Raw genomic sequence first — 17,240 nt, forward strand, 5'->3', positions numbered from 1 at the left:
CAAAAAAATGTTCGTCAATTTTTAGGAAAAATTAATTTTTATGGAAAATATGTACCAAATATTTCAATTATCCTCGATCCATTACATAATTTATTAAGAAAAGGAGAGAAATTCATTTGGTCGGATAAATGTCAAGAATCGTTTGAAACTATAAAAAAACTACTTTGCTCAAAACCTATTCTAGCCATCTTTGATCCAGACCTACCAATACATGTGTATACAGACGCTAGCATTCAAGGCATTGGTGCGATTTTAAAACAAATTCAACCCAACGGTGAGGAAAAACCTTGTGCTTATTTTTCAAAAAAATTAAACGACTCTCAAAAAAAGAAGAAAGCCATATATCTTGAATGTTTGGCAATAAAAGAGGCGGTAAAATACTGGCAACACTGGCTTATAGGAAAAACATTCATGGTTTATACAGACCACAAACCATTGGAAAATATGAATATAAAAAGTAGAACAGATGAAGAACTGGGGAGTCTAACATATTATTTGTCACAGTTTAATTTTAAAATAATTTATTCTCCAGGTAAATATAACATAGAGGCAGATACCTTAAGTAGAAATCCGGTATTGGAATCATATGATAATCAAGATTGCAGTTTAAAAGTAGTGAACTTTATTAAATTAAAAGACATAAAAGAGGACCAAGATAAAAATGAGGATATAAAACAAAATACAAATAAATTAATTTTCAAACATAATATATATTATAAAAAGATAGGAAAGAATGAAAAGATTGTACTATCTGAGGAGTTAAGTAAAAAAATAATAAAACATGTACATTACTATTACTGTCACTTAGGAAGACAACAAATGGAAAATAAAATTAAGCCCTTCTATCAAGCGAAAAATTTATCAAATAATATAAAAAAAATTTGCGAAACTTGTGATGTATGCATAAAAAATAAATCTAGAGGAAATTACAAATTTGGACAGATGTCTCACTTAGGTCCGGCTACTTATCCGTTTGAAATTGTGTCTATTGACACCATAGGGGGATTTGGTGGTAATCGTTCAACCAAAACATATTTGCATCTATTAGTGGATCACTTCACTCGTTACGCCTATATTCTGACATCAAAAACTCAGAATGCGGATGATTTCATAAAACTTGTCAAAAAAGTAACACAAGATTATAAAATTGCCTTAATCCTATCAGACCAATATCCCGGCATAAACTCAAATGATTTCAAAAAATATTTAAAAGAAGAAAATATACCTATTGTTTTCACAGCAGTAAATGCGCCATTTTCAAACGGACTAAACGAGAGATTAAACCAAACGTTAGTTAATAAAATAAGATGTAAGATTAATGAAAAGAGAGATAAAATTGCATGGACAACCATTGCTCATGAGTGCACCGACAAATATAACGAAACAGAACATAGTGTAACGGGGTTTTCCCCAAAATATTTATTAGAAGGTAAAAATGTTAACATTCTACCAGAGGAACTGAAACAAAATATAACACAGAATCATCTAATTCGAGACCGCAAAATTGCCTTAGAAAATAGTATAAAATCGCACAACTATAATAAACAAAAATTTGATAAAAATAGAAAACATTTTGAACTAAAAGTCGGAGATTCTGTATATGTAGAAAACGGAAATAGGTTAAATCGAAAAAAACTGGATGAATTGAAAATAGGACCATATCAAATTATAGACAAAATTTCAAATTCAATTTACAAAGTAAATACGGGTCACAAAAAGTTAGAGTCGAATTATTTTCATATTACAAAGCTTATTCCAGTAGTAGAATAAAACAAGCAAACCTTTTAAATTTAATTTATTTGATTCGGGGGGGGGGAGATGTAAACGAAGTTCTCTTGTGAGACTTCCTTTAAGATTGGCTGTCAATTGTCATCAGTCATCACATACTCTGTGGGTGTTTGTACATTATGGTTTGACGTTACTCTATAGTCTATAATAATTAAAAAGATTACTTGCTGCGTCACGTGCGACTAAGAAATAAGGAGGTTATACCAATTGAATTAAAATTGTAAAACAATAGCTTTAAATGTTGTTTCTCTCTTTCAGGTGAGTTTATTTTTAAGATTAAAGTCTTGGAAGTGTAATTAATAAACTTTAATATGTAACTGTTATTGATGTAATAAAAAATTCTCTCTTTCAGAGCAACACGCTTCTATTGTTTTTCTTTTCATCATTGCCACCTAAATTAAATAAGAACATTATATTATTCTAAGACTAGTCTAGACTAGAAATCGAATATCACTTATGTTCCATACGACTAAATACTTTCTCTCCTATTTACCAATGGTGATGAAGACATTACAGACGTGCAAACGCTGAACACGGTGCAGGCGTTGTGTTTCCCGCTCGGCTCGTCCGTGGCGCTGCTGGTCATGTTCTTTTTCTTCGACTCGGTGCAAACGCTCGTCGCGATATGTACCGCTGGTAAGGATTAAGAATATTTAGACAATTTAGTAGTTATTTGGTTTATATGAATTTATGAGGGTATTTGAATTTTTGTTTGGGCTATATTTAATTTGCCGTACCAGTGTGTACAATGTCTAAGGACAATGTATTGAAGTATGCTAATTTTACACGAAATTCAAGTTTCGTTTTATCACAATTTAATATTTCCATAAAAACTTGACTTGTACACGTACGCCGTTACGAAAATTCGATAATATAATCTACCTATTTATTGTTTATCATATTATGTACAAATTCTAACACTTTAAAAAATGGTAGAACTAACTAACTTTTTTTCCATTTTTTAACAAAAAAGTAAAAAATAAGGCTTATAGGCTTTAATATCCCGTCCGATTAGGGCCCTTCTGGCCGCCTCCACTCAAGCGACAGCCCAAGCCGAGGTTCGAGATCCCCGTCAAGGGGGGACGACGCCCTTGCGCATGTCGCTACCAGGGTGAACCTTCAGTTCACCCCCGCGTCCGCATTAAAATGTAGAAGCCCTTCTGGCTAACATTGAGAGACACCACACAAAAAAAAAAGGCTTTAATATATAAAACTTGTTTCTCCACAGTGATAGCGTGTGCAGCGCTCGCGTTCCTCCTGACGCCGCTCTGCCAGTACATAGCGGGCAGCAGCAGCCGTGCGGCTCTGTGCGGTCGTTATTCGGCCCCAGAGCTTGCTGCTGCGCTATTGGCTGCGGCTATCGTCGCCGTGTGGGTGCTCACCGGCCATTGGCTGCTCATGGACGGTGAGTGCTGTGATTGGTCGAGTCTACTTGCGGTCGCTATTCGGCCCCAGAGCTTGCTGCTGCGCTATTGGCTGCGGCTATCGTCGCCGTGTGGGTGCTCACCGGCCATTGGCTGCTCATGGACGGTGAGTGCTGTGATTGGTTGAGTCTGTTTTGAAGATTTTTAGGATATCGCCATGCAATTGTCTATTCATTAGCTGCTGGTAGATGGTGCGTGATGTGATTGATTGATACTGTTATAGCTGTAGATTGCGCCCTTATTATCCATAATAAGGGCACGGTGGTCGTGTGTGGGATATAATTGAATTTCCTATTTATCTTATTCTTATTTATGTTTCAATTTGTAGAGAGGTAATTTTATTACAATTTTTTTTGGATAAAATGTCACTTGTCATTAATTTTATTTCTGTCCTATTTTACATTCTGCCCTTGTAATGTATAAATTATTAAGTAATTGATTTATAACGTCTTTTGTATACGTATAAGTATTTTAATTATTATTATATAAGTAAATAAAATTTGGATTTAATTCCACAGCGATGGGCATGGGTCTGTGCGTGACGTTCATAGCGCTGATCCGGCTGCCGTCGCTCAAGGTGTCCACTCTGCTGCTCACGGGGCTGCTGCTGTACGACGTGTTCTGGGTGTTCTTCTCGTCGTATATATTCACCACCAATGTTATGGTTAAAGTCGCTACCAGGTAAATGTTTGAATGTACGAATGGTGGGGTGGAAATGAATGTATGATCCTCTACTAAATCACTACATAGTATAAAACAAAGTCGCTTTCTCTGTCCCTATGTCCCTTTGTATGCTTAAATCTTTAAAACTACGCAACGGATTTTGATGCGGTTTTTTTTAATAGATAGAGTGATTCAAGAGGAAGGTTTTAGTATATAATTTATTAGGTTTTAGACAAAGCGGGCGAAGCCGCGGGCGGTAAGCTAGTCATGTATTTAAACTTAAATATTGAAAGCATTAAGCGGGTTTCATGAGTAAATTTTATTCACGAATAATTACCTACTATTGATCGTTTTTAAAACTACGACAAATTTTTATTTTCAAAATTTTTAATTTACCGTTTAAACTTTCTTACGGTTCTAGTTTAGGATGTAATAAATTGTACTTGTACATTTGATGGATGATTTCGTAACGTTAACGTAGTTTAAAATCTAAATCGTTCAATTTATGTTCTGTTCACACCGACAGAATGCGACGTTGCCAGTTTGCGTGCAGTACACGCTTCGTTAATGTTTGCCGCTGTTTTAGCTGTGTACACAAAAACATCGTCATATTACAAATACATAGCTGGTTTTTCAGCTTCTGGATATGCTCTGTTTATCGTTTCTGTCAGTTAAAATGACAGATAATGTATGAAAAATATAGCACCAAAAACTTCAAATACTGTACGAAACCGGCCATACAAACATTTTATTAATTACTAGCTTTCCGCCCGCGGCCTCGCCCGCTTTGTCTAAAACATAATAAATTATATACTAAAACCTTCCTCTTGAATCACTCTATCTATTAAAAAAACCGCATCAAAATCCGTTGCGTAGTTTTAAAGATTTAAGCATACATAGGGACAGAGAAAGCGACTTTGTTTTATACTATGCAGTGATGTTAATTATCAAGTTTATGCAAAAGCTTGAACACGAATTGTTTTTCCGATTTCCGATATTAAAATAGCTAATTGCTTGTTTCGCAGTTTTTAGATATTATATTACATTTAGCTTAGCACATTTGTTACAATAATAGATAGTGTACAATAAAATTATGTCAAAAAGTGACAAATAAGTTATTAATCGGCCAAAAAAATTATATTTAAGGTGTTTTTTTTTTAAATATTTACGATATTATGTTTACATTTTGCAGGCCAGCAGAGAACCCCATGAACGTAGTAGCCCGCCGCCTGCAGCTCGGCGGTGCGATGCGTGACGCGCCGAAGCTATCTCTGCCAGCCAAGCTCGTGTTCCCGTCTATGCACCACCAGGGACACTTCTCGATGCTAGGTAAAAAAAATGTGTGCGTGTACTAGTGTAAGAAGTGAAACTTCTTTATGACCTTATTTTTCAAAAAATAATTTACTATATGCAACTTTACAGAAATACGTCGAATCACGCGTGATAGGGATAAGAAAAAGATGGCGCGTAACGGAAAAATGTCACGCGTAACGAAAAAATGTTACACTAAATTTTTGTCCAACCCCGATAAAGAAGTTTCACTTCAAAAATTGGTAATTGGTAAAGTCGGTTTACTGACGATAGTTGAACGTGACAACGTCCGATTGTGCTTCTTTGTCGCTCGTTCCGCGCTCTCGCTTGCACTTCAAGCCTTACATGGAACGCCTCAGAGCGAGGTAACGCCGCATGAGTCATGTTTTTTCGTGCGTGCAGCCGGCTCAATCGAATTATAAGACGTTGTCACGTCAAAAATTAGCCTTTTAATTAGAAGCCTAGGCTTTATATTAAGTGCCGCCGTTTTATTAATTTTCTTTAAACGGCTTTAAAGGCGACTAATGAAATAAGTAATTTACTATTTAGCCAATTGGCTGCAACATTAAGAATATGTTAATACCTCTTTAAGGGACCGAAAAAGCACGTACATGTTCCTCAAGTGTATTTTTTTTTTCGTTTAATTTTTAATAGATATCACCAAAGCATCAAAATGTTACTTAATTTACAAAAAAACGTCAATAACATTAACAAGATTCAAAGATACCAAAATCATCGCCATACTCCAGAACGTGACGGTATTGCCATGATGCGACCTTGAAATTTTACTCTCAACGCGCCTAAAGAAGTTTCATTTCAATTGTATGTATTTAAATAATTTTTAAGGTAAACTTTAGGCTTTTTAACATTATAAATGTTATTCTTACAGGATTGGGCGACATAGTGATGCCGGGTCTGCTGCTGTGCTTCGTGCTGCGATATGACGCGTACAAGAAGGCGACTCTTGTATGTCAGATGGGACAGGTGCCCGGTCCTAGATCTATGGTAATTTTTTTTTTTTTATTGTTTACGAGTGGTCCGCCCGCGGCTTAGCCCGCGCAGTCAAAATAAATAAAAACCCGCATAGTTCCCGTTCCCGTGGGATTTCCGGGATAAAATCTATCCTTTGTCCCGGGGTAAAAAGTAGCCTATGTCCTTTCTCGGGTATCAAAATATCTCTATATCAAATTTCATGCAAATTGGTTCAGTAGTTAAGGCGTGATTGAGTAACAGACAGACAGACAGAGTTACTTTCGCATTTATAATATTAGTATGGATTTATTCAATAACTGATTATACTAAATCTCAATACATAAAAATGAATCCCTATTACCCTTGGTCACGACATCACGCGTGAGCGGGTCGACCGATTTCGATAATTATACTAGCTGCTCCGCGCGGTTTCACCCGCATTGCTCTTCTCTTGTTGGTTTTAGCGTGATGATATATAATATAGCCTATAACCTTCCTCGATAAATGGGCTATCTAACATCGAAAGAATTTTTCAAATCGGACCAGTAGTTTCTGAGATTAGCGCGTTCAAACAAACAAACAAACTCTTCAGCTTTATAATTTAAGTAAAGATTTTTTAAGTATAGATTGAATAACTGATTATATTAAACTAGCTGTTCCCCGCGGTTTCACCCGCATTGCGCCGCTCCTGTTGGTCTTAGCGTGATGACATATAGCCTATAGCCTTCCTCGATAAATGGGCTATCTAACACCGAAAGAATTTTTCAAATCGGACCAGTAGTTCCCGAGATTAGCGCGTTCAAACAAACAAACAAACAATCAAACAAACAAACAAACTCTTCAGCTTTATAATATTAGTATAGATTAAATTATATAATAATTGTTTTCGAATGTCACTGTGATATTTAGCTGTGTATTCAATCGTTATCATATTATATTTGTCAATAAGCAACCTTTTATTGTACTCATTTAAATAATTTGGATATGCTAAAAGTTGTTAACGTGTTACTTCCCCAGGGCTCACGGCTGACGTACTTCCACTGCTCACTGCTGGGCTACTTCCTCGGCCTGTTAACTGCCACTGTATCGGCGGAGGTGTTCAAAGCCGCGCAACCGGCGCTGCTGTACCTCGTGCCGTTCACACTGCTGCCGCTGCTCACCATGGCGTATGTGAAGGTCTGTTGTGATATTACTCTGTGCACAACAAGGTGTTAGAAGTAAGCTCTGTTGCTTCGTTACTCTGTGCACAATAAAGTGTTAGAAGTAATGTCTGTGGTGATATTACTCTGTGCATAATAAGGTGTGAGAAGTAAGGTCTGTTGCTTCATTGCTCTGTGTACAATACAACTGTTCAGAGAAAGGTCTGTTGCTTTATTGCTCTGTGTACAAAACAACTGTTTAACCCGTGAGGAGTCCTACGTACAGCGGTTGCTCGTAACTCAAAATGGTACTGTAGCGTCCTGCGTACAAAAGCTGTTCCTAACGCGGCCAATGACTTTGAAGGTCACCTGTAGTTCTTAAAAGTGAATGTTTCCAGTATAAAAAATATTTCTCTATGCCTTAAACATTTATAATTCGAATCGACACGACTCCGAGACAGGCAATAGAGACTAAAACCACAAAATAAAAAAAAAAGTGAATCATTGATTGAGTTGCGTCATCGGCCATAGTTTGTGACATTTGTCTTGTTCAACGAATATTTGGATTGTGAATTATGCCGAGAGGAATAATTAGATGAGTGATAATTGAGACGTATATTACTGGAAATTTTACGTAGAATACGTTTATGATATTGGTTTTAGGGATATTTGAAGAATACTCAGTGAAAAAGTGTCTCAACTTTTCAGTGCGGAAGACGCAAAATGGCGCTTTTTTTCTTGTTTGTGAATAATGGAGATTTGTTATTATTCATAGTGAAATACGTTGTGTTAAATGTGTGAAAATATAAGTGAATGTATTTGGCAATCGTGTAGTGATATGAAAACGTGAATATGATCATTTGATGACTCAGCATTATCATGTAAGTGTTAGTATGTAAGCAATTAAAATTAAAACAAAAGAAAATCAATTTTTTATAATTTTATAGAAAAAATATATCGTCATGATTACATTTTTATGCTATAACTAGTTTCTTCCTCTTTCCAAAAATATATCATACATGGCATATAATTATAGAACAATAGGGTAAATAAAATTTTCAAACTCGGTAGTCATAAAAAAGCTAGATTTCGTGAACTCCCTTGACACTATCGGGATCGGTGCCGGCTGTGCGCCGGACGCGTAACGGGTTAAAGTAGCTGTTTAAAGGTCTGGTGCTTCATTAGTCTATGCGCACTAAAAAAGTTTTAAGATGAGAATGCGCATTCCGCATACCCTCTATAGATCGTGCACTGAAGAAATGGGCGTGTCGTCATTAAGAATAGAGCATTCATTTGTTTAATTATATACCGAAATATTGTATTCCATTCCAGGGTGATCTAAGAAGAATGTGGAGTGAGCCGTTCATAGCGCCCCCGAACGGCAAGCTGGGCGCCGACTTCGACGTGTGAACGCGCCCTAACCCGCCGCCTGACAGCCGCCGCATACAGTGTGAAACGGACCGAATTCACTGTCACTTTTGAAAATGGAACGGTATTTTTCTTTTTTCGATCAATTCTAACCGGCCTGTTTAAAATAGTTTTCATATTGATAGATAGATTCATAATAGATGAGAGAGAGATCTTTAGTATCTTAAATTATTCTTCATTTACTGCTAAGCGATGATATCTAATTTATGTTTTCAATGAAATTTTTATTCAGTAAGAAAAATATAGTTTATAATGAAAAATATATGCTACGAATTGATAAATATTCCGTCGACTGGGATCGTCAGTAAAAAGCCTACGATGGTGAATTCGAAGTACCGTGATACTTGTTGTATGTATGAATTATGTAAAAATATGTCTATGATAAGATTGATGTCTAGAAATACCAGTGAAATCAAAGATTATTACTAGATATGATATATGAATGTCTAATGAAATCCTACTGTTGTAATTAGGGCTGCTATCCTCTATTCTTATGATTTCAAAACTCGAAATGCAACACAAATGAAAATGTAGTGTACTCATTTCTATAAGCCCTAAATTTGTCTTATTTAAAACTACGTACAGATCATAATATTAGAAATTTGGCATAAATGTTTCTTTATCGCCTGTCCATATTTGTTACGTGCACAGTACGCCTTCGTTATGAATATTGTTACTTTATTCTAGCTAAATGGATTTTATATTAGAGAAATTTGAAATCTTTAATTTGAATTTTATGATATAATGTTGAATTTAAAATTTTCTAGAGAGGTACCTGCATTAACGTAATTAAAATGGGACTCGATCATACAACTGTCCCTGAGATATTTTAGATTTTTTAATGTGCACTGTATGTAATTAATGTTTAGTGTACAAATTTTGTTTAAACTTTGGAAGATTATGACAGTGACTGATTTACTTCCTATAAACATTGTACAAAGCAGGCCACAGAATACAGTTGTCTGAACAGTTGTCAGAACACATGTGGCCTTAATAATGCCATTACAGAGATTTCTTTTTTATCTTGCTCATAATTTCGAACAAATCATAAAGAACAAACTTTACTAATAGTTTACAAATGAATCTCATTACCGTTAGATAGTTATAATATTGTTCTACATCTTAGAAAAGCTATACAACTTTTTTTAAACGTTTATATGGATGACGGTATAAGGGCCGATTCAATATGTCCCTTTAATGGAGAACCGCCTAGCCCTTTCATTGTTGCTGTGAATTACACACCTTTCAGCATTGAAACAGCTCTGTGTTAAATATTACTTTGCACATGATTCTGGTTTGGTTCTGTTGTCTATTACTTCAGAAATTTTGTAAAAAAAGATCCAGGTTGTTGCTAGACAAACATGTGCTCGTATCTAAAATAAGATAAATGAGAAAGAATAATCAAAATTATAGTAGATTTTAGACAGCAAAATCAAGCCACAGTCTAAAACTTAAATTGTCGTATTAAATTGCAAATAAAGAATGTTATATTTTTTAGTAATTCTTTATTGCCATTATTTTATATCAACAGGAATTATTTTTTAATCTGTGTACACACTTTCGCGCTTTTTATCTGCGTATTCAGATTCGCGCCTTAATTGCGAAAATAGTGATATGGAAGTCATAAATTTTGTTTTATATCGTGATATTTTCATACTACTTATTGGCAGTGTTAAAATAACTAACCCAGATGTAATATTCTGGGAAAATGCTTGCAATTAAGCTTTGAATATATTTTAAAATTTCACCCAACTCAGAAATATGATTAAACATTTGCCAGTAAATGATCTCCTTATAAATTATGTATAGTGAAATTTTCAAAATTACAAGCAATTGTTAGGATGCTGAAACTTGAATATGGTCAATCAAAATATTTTATCACTGCCTTAGACTGACGTTGAAGAATTTTTTATATTTATGTTAAAAGTCATGGACGTATAAAAAAAGACGGACGGTATATCGCCTAAACATTGAGTGAAGCCTAGTAATGGCGGCGAAACATCCATGTGTGTGTGCCATGTTGCCATGGCAACAGCTGTCCTGATGACAATGGCGGCTGTATTTTTTTCTATAAATTTTGCCGTAATAATTTTGTCATTAAAACATAAAAGAAATAACTTGCTTCCCTGTGGAATGTAATCCCTTGTGTTTTGTTATTTAAAATTGTACTGTTGCGACACCATTTAACCACGCAAGACGGCATTTTAAATATTTTTTGTGAAACAGTGACGCAGTTAATCAGTCGGTAGTTCACGACGTAATGGCGGCCGACTAGCTTACTATGGTGAGAGTGTGTGCGTGTTTATTGTCTTGACACGATCGCTAGCTTACTATGGTGGCTTCACGTTGTTTGTTCGTAATACGGCGTCCGTCTTTTTTTATACGTCCATGTTAAAAGTATTATGAACAAAGTTGGTCTTATATAGACTAAAATAAATTGTTATTAGAACAACATCTATTGTTGTAGAATTATTGGATTGAAGTCGGTGTATCATTGCATTTTGTGAAGTTTTTGGATCGACGAAAATTCGTACTCATATTATAGTTCAATCCTCGAAGATGCGCTTATTTTAATTTTTTAACATTGATAGTAATAAAGGTTCATCAAATCATCAAATCATGCTAAAATTGAAATAGATTTATTTTTTATTTTTTACTAAGTTATATAGAGAAAATCAAATTTGGTTGTTGCTAGTTAGGGATATTAGAACTGAATAATGTTTCCCATCTTTCATTGCATCTATAATCGCCTTTTAAATAGCTGTATAAGTAATCTTACTCGGAAAGCACTTGATCCAAATGTATCATAAGGTCTAACGTTTTTTATATTCTGAAAACCTATATATCTTGAAGATCGTTCTTGTATCGGCGATTAACTTTATAAAAGGGAATTAGAAGCGAAAACGGTGTCGCAGGAAAAGCTAGTTAATGTCGAAATAGATTCTGTTTTCCATTACCATACACTGCACTTCCTTATAGAAATATAGATGTGTCTTCGTGAATTGTTCTATTGATATACTATTACAATGTATAATTATAATTGAACCTACTAACTACTAATTAAGTATTAAGGTTTGCAATTATATACAAACAACCTATTTCCAGACACTTGTATGATCTAAGTAAAATAAAAACATGTCTCATGGTTAAAATATATTAAAAATATGTCTCATGGATATGTGTGATTTAACTTTTTTGTGAATTTACATTGTACTAATTTTAATAGTTGTTAGTTATTATTTTATTAAGTTTTGTAATGATAAGGAATTTAGCCTAATCAGTATTTTCAATGCAAATAACATTTCGGGCTCCAAATAATTTACAGTCAGTGTTATAATTTTATATTGAGTGTTGAGCTGTTTTTGCCCATTTATTTCTCTTTTTGACCTAAGTAAATGGAATTAAACATTTTTTCACTAAGATTATTGACTGACTGTATAACTTGAGCCTTTATAACTTGTTTTTTTTTACTAATAAGAGTTCAAACTTCAAACTAAATGTGAATGTTTTTCTTAAAATTTCTGATCTTTATTATCAGCATTTTTATAATAGAAATACAATTTGTTAGAATTAATAAATATCAAGTTTTTGAAATGTAAATATCTAAAATGTACGATGTAAGAATAATGTAATATTGTTTCACTGTCCCATTGCATCACATGTAGACTATTCTGTATATAATTTCGATACATGACATTCTACTTATCCAATAAATTGGAAAATGCATTTAATATTTTTATATTGTATTTGTGGAGATTTGTAACAATCAATACATATAATACTTAATAAAAATATTAGATGGAATGTGTGTTTTATTTCTTTCCTTAACCTATACTAATATAAATGCTGAGGTTTGTTCTGTTTAAATAAGCAAATGTCAGGAACAAAGGAACTTCTAAAATTATTACATATTATCAAAGGACCAATAAAATTGGAATATAAATGAAAAGAATTGTATTGGACAAAAATGTTTTGAGGAGTTAGAGTAGCATGGTAAAAAAGTATAAATTCAGATAGGTCTATCTTTTGAACAAATTAGTTATTTAAGGGCTGATTTTTCAATGCTTGGATAAAACTTATTCGTCGAATAATGTATGAAACTACCATTTTAAAAACGTATTCTAATTGCCCGTATTTGACAGTTCACGTGACATTTTAATATCATCGTGTAATACTTTATTGGACGGATAAGTTTTATCCAAGCATTGAAAAATCGGCCCTTAGAATTAACAAGTACTAATAAACTTCATGGCTGTAATAGTCATACAAGCAGGAAGTGGGATTTAGAATTTATATTGTTATTTTGATAGTTAATAAAAAACACAGCTTAAATTATTCCTATTTATTTGAAGCAATTTCTTTATTTGTATCCCTTTTCTCAATGAATCTCAATTGTTTTTTCTTCATTCTTTTCAGTTTCTTAGTATTTGTTATAACTTGAACCACTTCCGATTTCTTCTTATTTTCTTCAGTACGTTTGATATTCTCACGTCTCCTTTGCTTGCGCGCTTCTTCTTTTTCTTGTATTTGCTGAGTTATTTGCCGAGATAACTCTTTCGTGCGTTGTAGTTCTAATCGCAATGCTGTCTTTTTTTGGAAATCTAATCTTATACCTTTTGTTTTTACTATAGTATTGAACCTAAAATAAAAATAAATACCAAGATTAGTAATGATGTTTTGTAAGAGGTTGAGGTATAAAAGATTAAACTTTACATCATTTAAGTGTTGATAATCAACAACAGTCGGCAGTAAATACAACGTAATATCTACATACCTTTCTTTTTTAGTTTTCCAAAATCTCCCTGATTTAGGAATGCTTCTTATTTCACTGGGTTCTGACTTCTTTTTTAAATTACCTTTCGTTTGAGGTTTAGATTTGTTTACATTATCCGATGGATTTTGTTCATTTTTCTGATCATTCTTTATATTGTCCAAAATAGACAATACCTTTGATTCCGTATTATTTTTAGTACTCATTTTAATGAAATTACTATTGTGTTTTTTACATTTGTGTTATAACCACGTGCTCAACAAAATTTGAAATTTGTCAAACGTCAATTGTCACATTCTAGTGACAAAATTATTGCCCAATGCTTAATGGCTATTGGTGACAATGACCAATGACAATAAAAGTGCAACACAATCTAAGAACACAATAAATAACATAGACATACCCCGTTTTCCAATTACAGCACTAGAGCGCATTATGTGGCATAATGCTTAACGTTGAATGTTCCAACTACAGCAACGCTTCGCACAATCGAGCACTAGAAAAAGTAATGCGCGTGAATTGATGCGTGCAATCGATTTATCGTTAGTAATTATTAATTGTTGGAAAAAAATTTAAAGCTTTCGTTTCATTGTAGTTTTTTCGAAATAATCAAAGTAAATTCAAATTGTGTTAAAAAAATAAATATAAGTATGGATTAAGGTACAAACATTGAAAAAAATGTTAATGAAATAATCAAAATCCAAATTACTTATAATAACCGTAAATATTTTTCAACCAATTATTATGTATACCACTTTATTTACACATTAATGAGGTTATTGCTAACTCTAAGAATATTTTTTTTTCAACACTGAACTTAGCGCAACCTGCTGGTGCGTTTCATGTTCCAATTAAGCATCAGCATAATTCGGCATTGTGCGGCACTGAGTCGCATTATGCTCTGTAATTGGAAAACGGGGATAGACTCGACCACAGGTTTTTCATTTCATATATTAATAAATTGGTTATATTAATAAATCAGAGTGGTGATGTGATTAGTTTGCGCTGCATAATATGTATTTTTATAATGTATTAATATAATACCAGATTGTGAATGTCTGAGCTAAATTTTCTGCACTTAAGAGTAGTGAAATTATAGTCTATAGACCTAGAACAAACCTAGACCCACAGCCTAGACCAATACGAGAATCTCAATTCTTCTATAATGTATCCTGTGATTGTAGACTGTGGCTGTTTTCCAATTACAGAGCATAATGCGACTCAGTGCCGCACAGTTCAGTGTTGAAAAAAAAAATATTCATAGAGTTAGCAATAACCTTAGATCATTATGTAATGATCTAAGGCAATAACCTCATTAATGTGTAAATAAAGTGGTATTTACATAATAATTTTGAAAAATATTTACGGTTATTTTAAGTAATTTGGATTTTGATTATTTCATTAACATTTTTTTCAATGTTTGTACCTTCATCCAGCTTCATCCATACTTATATTTATTTTTTTAACACAATTTGAATTAACTTTGATTATTTCGAAAAAACTACAATGAAACGAAAGCTTTAAAATTTTTTCCAACAATTAATAATTAAACGATAAATCGATTGCACGCATCAATTCACGCGCTTTACTTTTTCTAGTGCTCGATTGTGCGAAGCGTTGCTGTAGTTGGAACATTCAACCTTAAGGATTATGCCGCACAATGCGCTCTAGTGCTGTAATTGGAAAACGGGGAGAGCTGTGGGGGAGAGAAACCAACGGCCAACCTGTGATGCTCGCTGTGATGGATATTTATGACGTTGACGTATGACATAGACACTGTCAAAAATTTATTACACAAATTAATCATTTTAGGCGTTTACTTATTTACGAAAATACTTAGGAAATTTAACTTATCTTTTTAATTTGTATTGTACGTAAATCTATTATAAGTGTCAAGACTAACGTAAAGTTGGAGTAAAGAGTAAAACAGACGTATTAAAATTCATAAAATGCCAGTGAGTTTACCGGAAGAATCCCTTTTTCTATCATATTTCTTGCTAATAAAGAACCCAAGTGTTTCAATAACTTTCTTCCAATTACAGGCATACCACTCTACTTTAACGGACTACACACAGTCCGTAGGAAACCTCGCTCTTTTGCCAATACGCACGACTTTTAGAGGTCCTGCACCAATAAATCCAAAGATAGAATTAGATATCATCGATGAAGCATTAAATTACTTTAAGGCCAATGTTTTCTTTCGATTTTACGAAATCAAGGTGTGTGTTGTGGAAATAATAGCCATTTATGTAATTTTATTGACAAATTTCGCTATTACTGACTAGTTTTATCATTTTTAGTCTGATGCAGACAGGGTTCTCATCTACTTAACTTTATATGTATCGGAATGCTTGAAAAGACTACAGAAATGTTCAAATAAGAACCAAGGGCAGCAAGAGATGTATATGCTTGCAATATCCAAGTTTGATATTCCTGGTGAAGCTGGATTTCCATTAAACTCTGTTTACGCTAAACCCTCTAGTCCTCAAGAAGCTGGTAATGTGATTTTCCCTTCCTATTTGAAGACTAGCTTTTCAGTGTTGTTTAGCTTGTGCAAGTTATATTATTAAAAGATTGCATATTCTACTGATGTAGAAAGACAAATTAGCAAAAAAAACTTTTGTCTGCTATTTTAATTATTAATATATTATTTTGCATTGCATTGTAAGCATAATAATATTGTGTGATTTTCAGATTTAATGAGACAATATCTTCAGCAATTAAGACATGAAACAGGTGGTAGAGTCTGTGAAAAGGTAACTGATTATTGGTCAAAATCTTATATATAAAAATGAATCGCAAAATGTGTTGGTAAGTGCATAACTCGAGAACGGCTGAACCGATTTCGATAATTCTTTTATTATTTATTAATTATTATATTCCTTGAAGTACGAGGATGGTTTTTATGTAGAGAAAACGTAAATATGTACCACGGGCGAAGTCAGGGCGGACCGCTAGTTATACAATAAAATTATGTTCTTGTGTTCATTTCATAGTAAAATAAAGTGGAATTACTAAAATTATTATTTGTTACAGTCATATCTTTGACTATCTTAAGTAAATATTAAAAAAAATATATATTCCCATAACAAACTTTGTTGAGACTTTCTAGATTTATTAAGCTTACCTATTTATATATTTCGCAAGTACAAATAATCATTTCAATTTACATTCACAGGTATTTGCTACTGAAGATGGCAAGCCAAGCAAGTGGTGGTTGTGCTTTGCAAAAAGGAAATTTATGGACAAGTCTCTATCTGGGCCAGGCCAATAAAATATTCCAAATTACTATAAAAAGCATTTATTTTATGTATTTTACATAGTATTATGTTTACTTCTTTCAAATAAATATTGGATATACTACATTTTGTTTTATTTAAGTGTTATATTTTAAAGTTTTTTGTTAAGCACAAAAATAGTGTAAAACTGAACTTTAATCTCACCAAAACTACTTTTATACTAGTTACATATTTTATAAAACTTGATTTTTAGAAAATATTTATTACAAAAACATTTGTCACATTCAATATACTCTCTCTCTTAATGCATTAGTAAATACTAAATATGTATGGATATATTCACAAAGGATTACAATTTTAACAGTAGACTGTTTTTGTAAATACATTTATAGGAAAGGAAAACATATTCTTATCAAAATAAGGAGCATTTAGATCATAGATAATTCATACAAATAAATGGTAATGGTAATAGATATTTTATAATTATTATTAGGAATATTATGCA

At 33.2% G+C, this 17,240-nt stretch overlaps 3 protein-coding genes across 3 annotated transcripts in view; 2 read left to right on the plus strand and 1 right to left on the minus strand.

The window, feature by feature from the left end:
* Positions 1-12,517, plus strand: part of SppL (signal peptide peptidase-like protein) — a 29,927-nt gene extending 17,410 nt beyond the window's left edge. Inside the window, exons 4-10 of the mRNA XM_089708441.1 lie at positions 2,287-2,424; positions 3,017-3,193; positions 3,731-3,893; positions 5,068-5,204; positions 6,076-6,191; positions 7,176-7,334; positions 8,630-12,517. Of these exons, the coding sequence (XP_089564567.1) occupies positions 2,287-2,424; positions 3,017-3,193; positions 3,731-3,893; positions 5,068-5,204; positions 6,076-6,191; positions 7,176-7,334; positions 8,630-8,707 (968 nt within the window). The 3' untranslated portion in view covers positions 8,708-12,517. The remainder of the gene's footprint in view (positions 1-2,286; positions 2,425-3,016; positions 3,194-3,730; positions 3,894-5,067; positions 5,205-6,075; positions 6,192-7,175; positions 7,335-8,629) is intronic.
* A 535-nt stretch (positions 12,518-13,052) lies between these two features.
* LOC149478994 (coiled-coil domain-containing protein 86) lies at positions 13,053-13,745 on the minus strand. Its single transcript, XM_089708721.1, has 2 exons — positions 13,500-13,745; positions 13,053-13,364 (listed from the first exon to the last, which is right to left on the minus strand). The coding sequence occupies exons 1-2, from the start codon at positions 13,700-13,702 to the stop codon at positions 13,064-13,066; spliced, it is 504 nt and encodes a 167-aa protein (XP_089564847.1). The 5' UTR covers positions 13,703-13,745; the 3' UTR covers positions 13,053-13,063.
* A 1,550-nt stretch (positions 13,746-15,295) lies between these two features.
* Arpc3A (Actin-related protein 2/3 complex, subunit 3A) lies at positions 15,296-16,859 on the plus strand. The gene is made up of 5 exons (XM_089708533.1): positions 15,296-15,451; positions 15,539-15,715; positions 15,797-15,992; positions 16,191-16,252; positions 16,675-16,859. Exons 1-5 carry the CDS (start codon positions 15,446-15,448, stop codon positions 16,768-16,770), a joined length of 537 nt encoding a protein of 178 aa, XP_089564659.1. The 5' UTR covers positions 15,296-15,445; the 3' UTR covers positions 16,771-16,859.
* The last annotated feature ends 381 nt before the right edge of the window (positions 16,860-17,240 follow it).

This window comes from Colias philodice, chromosome 21, assembly GCF_061535455.1.
Source record: "Colias philodice isolate Cphi_HAF_F1 chromosome 21, ilColPhil1 Martin Lab GWU primary, whole genome shotgun sequence".
In the NCBI taxonomy this organism is placed as follows: Eukaryota; Metazoa; Arthropoda; class Insecta; order Lepidoptera; family Pieridae; genus Colias; species Colias philodice.